Source organism: Thermobia domestica, chromosome 8 (genome assembly GCF_964235325.1).
Source record: "Thermobia domestica chromosome 8, izTheDome1.hap1.1, whole genome shotgun sequence".
NCBI classification, from domain to species: domain Eukaryota; kingdom Metazoa; phylum Arthropoda; class Insecta; order Zygentoma; family Lepismatidae; genus Thermobia; species Thermobia domestica.
Window position 1 is genome coordinate 46,962,042 of NC_137461.1, and position 12,527 is coordinate 46,974,568.

Genomic DNA, 12,527 nt, shown 5'->3' on the forward strand with positions numbered 1-12,527 from the left:
AAATAACTATCCAAGATAAAGTATTACTTGCACATAGTTACAAAATATGTGCATGCATGTATAGAATAATGCATGTATAGCAATATGAAATAACAATAAATTATAATTTTCCCTTGACAATTTTTCATAATTGGGAGATTTTCAAATATTATTTCGTTTGTGGTACTGAGAAATTTACATGGTGTTTCTGTATGTATGTAAAGTAAAGGGAAATGCGTATAGTAACTAAAGTTTTTCATTTAATTAAAAAAAACTGCATAAAATTCCTTAAAAAGAAGGTTATTTTATCTATGGGTATGTCTGTTTCTCTACGGCTATACAAGCAGGAACACACCGACGGGATATCCGCATCCTAAAATTTCTAACTTTGGGACAGTTGTCCACCGCAGTCCTACCCTTCCTCCTCTTTTTCTTCCTATCATCTCCTGTCGTGTCTATGATAAGCGAGTTTAATAATATCTTATCCATTTCTTTTTAATCTACCATTTTTCTCTCCACTTAACGAAACTTATATTGTAACAAGAAATTAAATTGAAATACAAGAAGTTTGGTTTGAGCCCTTTCCGCTGATCTAGTGGCTAGCGCGCGGGCCTTTGGTCCACGGGGTCTTGAGTAGCCTCGATGCTGACCAATCTAACCAACCAACAAGAAGTTTGGGGGTAAAAAGTATTGTGGTACGTTGTAATTACATATATCGTGATATTTTACAAGTGTTGTTAGCTGTTCTATCTTTGTGTAGCTTGAGGTTCAATATATCGTCTGTTCACTTGAGGTAGTTTCTAAACTGACGATTTCTCGTAATAATAATAATAATAATAATAATAATAATAATAATAATAATAATAATAATAATAATAATAATAATAATAATAATAAATATTAAATAATACTTTTGAGAAAGTGGATAGTTTCAAATATCTAGGGTCAATATTAACAGACGAAAATCATATTCACGAAGAAATTAAATGTCGACTAACAGCAGGGAATTAGTGTTATTATTCAGTTCAAAATATCTTGTCGTCGCGAATTCTGTCGATGAATTTAAAGCTTAAAATATATAAAACAATAATCATGCCTGTTGTTCTATATGATCGTGAAACATGGTCGCTTACTCTGAGGGAAGACCATAGACTGAAAATATTTGATAACAAGATCCTGAGACGAATATTCGGAACCAAGAGGAACGGGAATAGGGAATGGTGGAAACTTCATAACGAGGAACTACATAATTTATACAGTTTACCAAACATTGTTAGGGTCATCAAGTCTAGGAGGCTAAGGTGGGCAGGTCATGTAGCTAGGAGGAAGAAAGTAGGAACGCTTTCAAAATCTTAATTGGAAGACCAATCGGAAAACGACCATTAGGAAGACCTAGGCGAAGATGGGAGGACAATATTAAGATGGATCTCGCAGAAATAGAATACAAAGTAGAAACTGGATCCAGTTGGCTAAGAATAGAAGTCAATGGAGAGCTTTCGTGAACGCGGCATTGAACCTCCGAGTTCCATAGGCCATAGAGTTAGTTATAATAATAATAATAATAATAATAATAATAATAATAATAATAATAATATAAAAAGTTCAACAGCATTCAGGAGTTGATTAGTTTTCTTTATTAAACATATAGTATTTTATGTTTCATTATCAGTGCCAGAATATATCTAGGAAACGTCACTCTAGTTTTCCAACAACCTCCTAGTTGGAAAGTTTCTTACATTTTATCACAAGAAGCATTACTAATGCTGTTAAAATTCAAACGAATCCGCTCTGGAATAATTTCAATTAATATTTACATAATTTAAATAAAACTTTGCCGTCGTATTATTATAAATTTCTCTACGTCAAACCAAACAGAATCAGTGAACAAATTGGTTGCCTTCAAAGCACCTGTTCTTTCTTCCTTTCAGATTTCTTTTATAAAGAGAACCAACTTTTCTGACTACTGAGAGATTTGTTTGTCCTTGCGTTGAAGCGTGTGTTGAACTACGTGACGCGAATACTGGAAACGTTAGGCTTTTGTTCCTGAAACTTTCGTTTGGATTTTGCTTATTGCCTCATATAACTTCGCAAAAAGTAGAATTCGTGGTTTCGTTAACGACTATGGGTTTTTAATTGAAGGATTTTTTAGCTTTGTATGAAGACTTACAAAGAAGGAATTGCTTGTAAAACGCGTTACTTGTTTTTTCTTCTTTTTGTTTTTAATTTGTTTGCGTATTTTATATAGAAAGTAACAAAGAAAATACTTTTTATAAGGCTGAATCAATCAAAGATATTTTTAGTTTATTTTGTGGACGATTTCGTTACTATATAGCGTATTTCAAGCTTTATGACTAGTGTAATAAACATTGAAAATGAAATTTTGAGTTTTACGTCCCACGGTTATGCCGGTTAGGCTAAAGGAGACGGTGATAATGAGTAATGAATGAAATGGTGGAATGAAGAAAGTGGGAGGAAACGGGAGAACCCCGAGAAAACCCACGCACACGGTGTTTGTCCACCACAAAGTTCACTTGGCGGGAGCAGGGTTTGAACCCGAGACCCCTAGCACCAGAGGTGAACGCTCTACCACTGAGCGTAATAAACATTGAAACAATACTGGAGTCGATTTTGTAAGCCATCGAGTAAATTTACTCGAATTCAGTCTTCTTCCCTTTGTGTTTTAAATTCTTAGAATCAGCTCTTGTATCATAGCAAACCGCATCCGTGCATATTCCTGCAAATGAGGCAAAACTGTCATAAAACGCCTAATAGATATTTATGATTTTAAAACGATTCTGTGAGATAAACTTACTCTGGTGCAGTGACGACGCCAGCTTTCATTTCTGAAAGGGGGCAGCTATTTTTTTCATGTAGTTTTATATTACTACCAGGAATACATGTCTGAGTGCAGGCAAAGCCACTGGGTGTTCCTTGCCCTCTTGCGCGTATCTAGCGCCGTCACTACTATGGTTTATCGTAGAATTCTTTTAGTAATATGGAAATCTCAAATTACTATCAAAATGCATTTGTTTTAGGCTCCAGAAACACAGTTTACAGCTATATATACACAAAGGTCTTTAAAAAAGAAAATGTTACGAGAATGGAATATAACACTTACTTTTTCGACCGGGTTTCTAATTCTGGATTCGCTTAGAATGTAAATGAAACTGGAAATCTAAATCAAGAATAGTTAAGAATTCTATTATTAACGCCGGTAGTAAGCATTATTTGGTGGTAAGCATGCTTGGTCTGTGTTCTCATTATTATTGTATTATGAAGTAATGCGAAAAAATTAAGAGGAGTTATTATCTCACTCTGTCAGCAATACAATCTAACGATGTAAACAACTAAGTATTCAGGGAGAAACTGCAATAGGTTGTTTTCTTATTCGTATCTAACCCGCGCCCCAAAATTATGTTTAAGAACAGTTTGCTTTTTACCACCTTAACCTTCATCTGTCAATGCCGTCTCGATCATATCGCAGTTACGATTGATCGTGATATAGCCCTATCGCTGTCTTGATGAAACATAAAATCATTCAGTTTCTTATATATATAAACCACTTTACTTTGTGGGTCCATGTGCGTATGTTTGTTATATGTAAAAAATTTAAGTATCAGATATCGTTAAAAAATAGCGTACTTCTTTCTCTGAAATATCTGGCAATCCCTTTCAGCACCGAGGCTATATGAGATTAGGACCTATAGTTTAAGATGAAATTCGAACCACGGTAGGGCGTAGTATTTCAAGGCTAGCCCCATGTGCCAAAGGTAGCGTGTTAGCTACCAGACTAATAGGGAGGGAACATTAATCATTTGAAGCATTATTCGAATAAATATTTCGTTCTGTTTAAAAACTATATTCTTCGTATATGGGATTAAACAGATTGTCACTAACGAAGACACTGACGCTGTACAGGACGGAGCTAAAATGAATTCAAATATGGAAATAAATTTCCCTTCATTGCAGAAGAAGGAAAAAAAAAAACTTATTGTAACCTTGTACACGAGAACCATCACACCAGAAGCTATCCGATAGAAAATGTTATTAATTTGAAGAAAAGATAGTATTATCTGTTGCTTTTAAAGCTTTATACCCGTACAAAATCTTCGCAGAATTTCCATTCGTTGGTTTTTTTCTGTAATGAGTGACGGGATGATAACCTGGCTTCAAACAAACTATTTGTCTCTGAGGCAGGTAATATTTCCTGCCTTCTAAAATATGCAAAGCAAGTAAGAACAGAATGTATTATATTTGCCAGGAAATCTATAATTGTTAACCAAACTTTTCCATTTTCTTTGGAATCAGTTTCGAGTTTATTGTACTATGGAGTGAAGTAGGACATTCCTTACTCTTTTGAATGTCAATGCCACTCAGAACAGTCATCAACTACCGCACGTGCAGTTCAAAGGCTGAGAAGTATTGGTTTACTCGGGATGAAAGTCAATGATCATCAGTAGCCCTCAGCGCTAGAGGTAAACCATGCGGAACCAACAAGATTGACGGTATGTGACAGAGATATTAATTGAAGAAATGGATACAGCAGCGATTATACAATCTCAGCGAAAAGCATAGTTGCCAGTTATCCAACGAATAGCATTTCAAAGCAAAGAAAAAAAGGTTAATATTTTGTTGTTTTGATTAATCTATTCGCATCAGTACATGGTTCATTGTTCGATAGCGAATTGCGATTCTTCTGTGCACTGCGGTCTCAACTTCGTCTTGGTCTTTAGGAGCAGTAGGGATACGCAAAGGGAGGTTCTCCGATTTTAACTCTCCCTTCAGTAAGGTATTATGAAAATATATTTGCCCTTTTAAGATATATATATAAACAGAAGTCTCGCATGTTCTGAAATGATACGAACTTTGGAGCTTGAACTCTCCCCGTGATGAAATTCTCTATACACCACTGGTTCGAAGTTATCTTCTTTAATGTCATATATTAATTGTTTCCCCTCCTCCGTTTTCCTTCCATCACACTATTACGGCCTTCAGAATACAGTTTCGTATCAGGCGGTGTCCTAACTATAATGGTTTCTTTATATTTTTAAAAATTATTTCCTAACTAGTTGCAGTTCTCGTTCTTTGCACAGGAAGAATAGGGTTAATTTAAAAGAATTCAAGAACTGAAAGGTATACAACCTCGAACACAGGAAAACATTGGGTTGGATACCTCACAGGTAATATATTTCAGTATACATATATGTGCTTTAAATTCTCTCCTCCATCCTCTCTCGAGTGGATTCCATGAACAGAAGCTACTGTGAACTAATAAAAGCAGAATATACTGATGTCAGGAACACAAGCTAATGTGAAGTAATAAAAGCAGAATATATTGATGTTAGAAACAGGAACTACTTTAAAGTAATAAAAGCAGAATATACTGATGTCAGAAACAGAGGCTACTGTGAAGTAATAAAAGCTCAATATACTGATGTCAGGAAGAGAAGCTACTATGAACTAATAAGAGCTGAATATACTGATGTAAGGAACAGAAGCTATGTGAACTAATGAAAGCTGAATATACTGATGTCAGGAATAGAAGCTGCTGTGAACTAATAAAAGCAGAATATACTGATGTTAGGATCAGAAGCTAATGTGAAGTAATAAAAGCAGAATATATTGATGTTAGAAACAGGAACTACTTTAAAGTAATAAAAGCAGAATATACTGATGTCAGGATCAGAAGCTACTGCGAACTAATAAAAGCAAAACCGAAAGTGATTGTGAACTTCAGAATGTCCTACAAGGATTTTTGAATGTATGAAAAGCGATGTAGGCTGTGGCAACTAAGATTGGTTGCTAAAAAAAGTTTAGCGTGCCTTTTAGCACCGAGACTATATGAAACGCGAACCTACAGCTTAACATGGGATCCGGACCACTAAGCTCGCACCGGGATTTGTGTTTTGTGTGTTCCAGTCATTTTTAATGAAACTATCTGTTTCCAATTAAAATTATTTTACATTGCAATGTGAAACCATATATGCGTTTGTTATGTAGACTAAATTGTGAATATGTTCCTTTTCTTTCCTTAAAAATCTTAAAATCTTTCGTTTTTCCCTCTTAAAAATCTTGTAACCTTAATGCCCTATATTTATCACTGTATATACACGTGTAACGTAGTAATCATCTTGAGATAAATACGTATATTCAAACGATCCATTTGATTAGTGATATCATCTCAAAGAAACGGGAAATCGCACATGAAAGAAAACAATTGACTATTCTCTGCGCGCAATAATCTATTATTATTATCGAAGTGATAGATTTACAGCGTGTAATCACAAACATGGAACCAACAAAGGGGAAGAAAAAAAGTCTAATGTAAAACCCGAACATACTGCTATAAAGCATGTTTCCAAGGCCAACAGAAGCAATTGATTTTTATTATTTTTTCGTGTTTTTTTTTCTTTAGTTGTTTTGATATTAATCATTGTCCGTATTTGATAGTATAACAAACTACAATAATTCAAGCCTGTTCCGGTCCAAGATTGGTTTAGTTCTGCTTCTGATATGATTATTCATTTCAATGACTCAAGGCCACACACAGAAGTAAAACATGGCTTTTATTGTTTTACGAACAAGAAGTGTAATCCATGATAATCTGACATAAAACTGACTTTAAATTCTATATATACGAGGGTTTAAAATTTCCTGTCCAAACAGTGTCTGACTATAGATCGATGATTTTTTTTTAAAGTTACTACCTGATGTGTTTAAATTCCTAATCACTAGGGTTAGGATTTTTTGGGGGAGTTTTCGTAGTAAAAAAGGGAGGGAAAAGGTGCTACTTCCCTCAACTACTATTACGACTACTCTTTTTTATTTTAATCGAAAACAAGTTAATACAAGAAATACTCGTAGAAATTACATGCATTTCTGTAGTAGGAACGAAAAATGAAGTTGTACATTACAACGTTGAGCACTGAAGTTGTTAAACGTATGTTTCTGAGATAAAACGTCTTTATAGGTGCTAAAACTTACTCATGTAGGTACAGCCACAGAGGACAAGAGAATTTCGTATTAATTCTGAGTGCAACTCTACAGATCTGGCAAATTAGACAACGTCCGATTTTTTTTTGTTTGTTTTTTTGTAAAGAATTACTTTAAGTACTTTTCGTTAATTTGTTTGCTCGTAAAACCATCAGAGAAAGCACACACTGCTTGAACTTGTCAAAATTCTCGAGAAACAAGAAGACAACACAGTTAATCCATGATCCCTAGCGATAATGAACGGAAGATTTGGAAGGATCAGGACTGTAGTATCTTTGTGGGCAATAATGTGATCCTGAACGTTCACAAGAATTTTCTTCATTCATTATTATTATTATTCATTATCATTATTATTCATTATTATCATTCATTATTAATGGATGTTTTTAAACCCTATGATGGGAATGTACCAAACATATTAAATCCTTTAACTATAGAAACATAGGACCTTATGCAGAGTCGTTTTGATGTATGATTAGCGTTATACTAAAAGTCTGACTACTGCAGGAAACATATGTTAGTCGAACTCTTTAGTCTGGCACTAATCACTCGTCAGAACGATTCTGCATAAGGCCCATAAGTTTTATAGTTTTTTAACCAGAGAAACCATGTACAGAGTGTCTGATCCGTTACCATCGAGGCATTTTTACTAACTTAAATTTATATTGTACTGACATTAATGTTCAATTCATACATCTTACACAACACGGACTTCCTACACTTGCCCGGTGCACATATGAAAAATGACATTTCGTATCTGTGTTCAATGTTGTCATCGAACGATAGTTACTTTTCGAATTTTTTTTTTTTAAAGTGGTCGGATCTTTATTGGACAGGCTTAATATAATAAAGTAGCAAATGACAGTTACCGCGTATAATTTGCACCTTTTCTCCCTGTATGTCCTCCATATTGAATTGGCGCGAGTAAATAATATTTGCATACATTCTGTGAACCAGTTCCCTCCCATGTACAAACTTTCAGGCCTTTACATCCAGGAATTCACAAGGGACGTGGGATATTAGGACATTTTTCAACCCTTCTTGCCCTTTTCAAATTTTAATTTTTATGAATTTGTTATTCCTTATAATATGCAGCATGTCATTGGTACATATTTTTCTTATGCATCTATCATGATATTTGTGCACTACACAACAATCCGTGTTTTCGTACCTCTTATTTATAATCATACTGAAATGGGAGAGTGAAAGATGTGCATGTTTTTCCTCATATTTTCTCTTCGGAAATGAGCTTTTTTTTTTTTCATGATAAACTCTCTTTAGAAACTGTACTCCCCAAGAAGTTTTGGTACACCACTGAGAAGGATAACAAATTCATATATGTTTCAGTTCTTTTCAATTTCAGTTCAATTCTCTTAATCATGATTGTATTTCAAAGTTCACACACGCACACGCACACGCGCACGCACGCACACACACACACACACACACACACACAAGTATAGGAAAGCTTGGACCTAGCAATAGTGCATAAAATTACGATAACAAAAATTTTAAAATCTATGGAAGCAACAGAATTAATAACAATAAACCAAAGATATTTTTTCTGCAAAGTGACATGTTAGGGCTATAGTTTTGAATACTTATGTTGGGTGGTGAAAAAATCCAGCATATTGTCTGCAAATTAAAGAACTTTTGTCAAATTCCGAGTGGAATTTATCCCCCCCCCAAAAAAATGCCAAATTTAAAAAGTTGTATAACAGAATGTCATGCTTTCGATAAAGACCTTAAATCATTATGACACAAATATAACGTTATTTAGAAAATTTCGACTCATTGACACCAATTAAATGTAGAAAATAAACTCTTATGTCAAAAATTGACAAGTATCCGGTGCCATTTCGTGCAGGATATGCTAGCTTTAAGAAAGATATGTAAAAAAAAAAATAGTGATAGATTATCCTGATAATATTCTTAATTACTTTTTTCCTTGATTTTTCAGGTCATCGAGCGGCAATTTCTTCCAAACTTGTGGGCAGAGGTGTTGAACTTGGATCTGCGCAGGTAGTTTATGAAAGGTAAGCATTTGTTAACATTTTTCTTCAACGATTAAAAAAAAAAATTAAAGCTACGATAAACAAAGAACAAATCAATCCACATGATGTTTTCACTTTCTTTTTCTTTCATCAAAATACGAGGGCCGTTCGGAAAGTAACCTCTGATTGGTTGAAAAGGAAATACCAAATTAAATAAAAAGAATTTATTGTATACATCTGAAAATACTGCTTTGCTCTATTTTTCAACATATTTTCTATAAACACTCAAGCACTTATCATATCTGTACTAGCTTAGAAATTCCATTAGCATAAAAATCTCCCGCCTATGCATTGAGTAGTGTTGCCACGAGACGAGACATTTCTCGTGTCTCGTCTCGTCTCGTAAACGAGACGAGACACGAGACGAGACAGAACCTTTTAGACGAGACACGAGACGAGACAGGCTACTTGTCCCGTCTCGAAAACGAGACGAGACACGAGACGAGACGGGATGTCTCTTGAAATGTCTCGTCTCGTCTCGTGTCTCGAAAATGAAAACGCTGGCGGAAATGGCCAAGATTGAAATTGCCAATAGTCATATAGATTGCAAAAGGAAAAGACATGTTTGTGTGAAAACATGTTGAAAGCCTTCATAGAAAAGTGTCCTCTGTCTATTGAATGAAACAATCGTGATACATGAGCTTCCAGGAATATCATCCTTAATGTCTTGTCCCCAATTCCCCTTGCTGTAAACTGAGGAATTCTCATTTTTTTCATTTCTGGCTGGAATGATGACAAACAAAATCAAAGACAGGGAAAATTTTTACAAGGTCAAGAAACCGAACTATCACGACCATCTATTCAATTTGAAAACTGGATAAGGTCTACACTCATTACAGGCTGTAGTTGAAAGTTCTGGCTGAGGAAGAGAACAGAACACACTACACTTGTCTTTATTCTCTGGTGGCGGTATTCTTTTTGCTATATGAACCGAAAACGGCAATTGAAGTATGTCATCTTGCAACTAAAATTTTGTCTTCTCTCTCTCTCTCTCTCACACACACACATACACAAAAAAAAACACTTTTACCATTTTACCAATCGCTCGCTTATTATACAGCAGTCATGTTGTAAAATTCACCTCTTCGTTTGGAAGGCCGGCGAAGGACAAAGAAAGCAAAGATATTATCAACGAACCCTTCAAATTGTTTGCTTTCAGCAAATTTATGATACTAACAATAACACTTTAAGTGAAGAGGTTTTACAGGGGGACCTTCGTTTTGTTACGCGGAAATGTTTGATCTGACCTCTGCGAAATTGCCCTCTGCTTCCATGTTCAGAGGAGGGGAATACTTCCCTTTCCTAGTGAATAATATTCATTAGGACCTAAATTATCTTCAGAAATGGTTTCTTACAGAGTGTAAAGAACATTTGGTATAATATTCATGGGACTCCGTTGAAAGCAGAAAATATCATGAGAATGATCAAAATTCGAACATTGAAGAACATAATTAACAGAAAAGAAATAGGATACCCATAATTTTAAACCTGCTATAAAATGTATATCCTATATTTTTACTAATTTCTTACTCCCATGAAAGTATCCTGGGGAGGATATTCTCTCCAATTTTTTCAGACTGAAATCTTTTTATCTCGTACGATTTCGCCCCCTGACACAATACGAAAAAACAAATGCTGTTAAAATCCATACACATGACCCTTCCGGGACTCAACCCGGGGCCTTCAAGCCGATGGTCTATCGCCGCAGACCGCTCGGCTTGGTATGAAGATGTACGTTGTATGATTGCGAATAGATCACGGCAATATAAGAAACTTTAATCCAAAATGGCCACCCAAAAATCAACTCCTTTTTTAGACCACTAGCTAATCTGGGTGTACTGTCATGACTTTGTTACACAAACGGGGCAACCACCATATAGTGGCACACACCCCGTGGTTATGGGAACAGATTTGTACCATGGAGGTGAAGACTGGCCCCAAGCATTCTTTGGTCCGATGTGTCTTTCAGCTACCATTACTATGGCACTTTAAATAGAGCTTACTGTGCAGTAACATATAACATTTCAATCAAATACTTTCCATTACTCAATAAAATTATTTGGTTCCGAGCTTTTTTTTAAAAAAAAGAAGAAGAAGAATTGCAACAAATCTAAATATGCTAAAATGGAAAGTAGTTTTTGGATTGGTATGGAAACCTAAAGGCTGGAATATATGAAATCAAAGTGTACACATATATCTATCTCTCTATTTATCTATATATCTTTCCATCTCTCTCTCTCTCTCTCTCTCTCTCATAGTATACGATAATGTCAGGGATGGTGACACCTTTACATCGAACTTTGCTTGTCGTGTAAACATTATTTGACATTAGTGTCTTCATCTTCGACGTACCTATGAGCAATTTACTGTATTCTTGTATTGAAACTGGTGAAACAAATTACAATGTTTCAGAATGTTAAAAAAAAAAAAAAAAAGCCAGGGTCCAGAAGCCTCAGACAACTAACAGCAGAGATATATTATCTTGTAAACTATTTTTCATTGCCTCGTGAGCTTATTTGAATTTATTTTTAAGGCCTTTAGGCAACTTTGGCCCACCCCGAATGGATGTTGATGGGAAAATTAGTGGAATGAAGAAAGTGGTAGGATACTAGACAACTTCGAGAAAACACACACATACGAAAAATGAAATGAAATGAAATGAAATCTTTGAGTTTTACGTCCCACGCTTATGCCGGTTAGGCTAAAGGAGACGGTGATGATGAATAATGAATGAAATGGTGGAATGAAGAAAGTGGGAGGAAACGGGAGAACCCCGAGAAAACCCACGCACACGGTGTTTGTCCACCACAAAGTTCACTTGGCGGGGGCTGGGATCGAACCCGAGACTCCAAGCACCAGAAGTGAACGCTGTACCACTGACCTACCGCGGCCCCCACACACATTCGACGTTTGTCCACCACAAAGCTCACATGGCACTAACCGAGATCGAACCGACTACCACATACACCAGAGCCAGGCTTCACGGTGTAGCTACCGTGACATTTCTTGTCGTGTGTGTTCTGGGTAATACTTGTAACTTAGTTGTATCTTGATTAGGATGGTGCAGTCTGCTACTTTTTACTTTCGTTCCCATGGTATGCTGCTATATTTTTACGAGACAAGACGAGACAAAAAGAGACAAAACGAGACGAGACGAGACGAGACGGGACAGAACCCCTCGAGACGAGACACTAGACGGGACGAGCACATTTTTTCGAGACGAGACACGAGACGAGACACGCTTTACACGAGACGAGACGAGACAGCCTAAAGTCTCGTCTCGTCTCGTCTCGTGGCAACACTAGCATTGAGCCAGACTGTGACCGCATCTCTCATTTCATCATCATCACCAAAGCGCTGAGATCCAAGCCACTTCTTCTAAGATTGTAAAACGTCGATTTTCGCGAACTTTTCCATCAATTTTCTGAAGGAGTTAATCAGTGACCACTGATGGCCTGCCACTCCTCTTTTCGTCATGACTGTTTGTTCGCCCACATTTAA

General features: G+C 36.0%; 1 protein-coding gene across 3 annotated transcripts in view; it reads left to right on the forward strand.

Moving 5' to 3' along the window:
- Positions 1-12,527, forward strand: part of pigs (GAS2-like protein pickled eggs) — a 374,848-nt gene that overhangs the window by 347,273 nt on the left and 15,048 nt on the right. For all 3 annotated transcript variants that reach the window (XM_081768419.1, XM_081768418.1, XM_081768420.1), the window contains exon 6: positions 8,933-9,008. In XM_081768419.1, the coding sequence (XP_081624545.1) occupies positions 8,933-9,008 (76 nt within the window). The remainder of the gene's footprint in view (positions 1-8,932; positions 9,009-12,527) is intronic.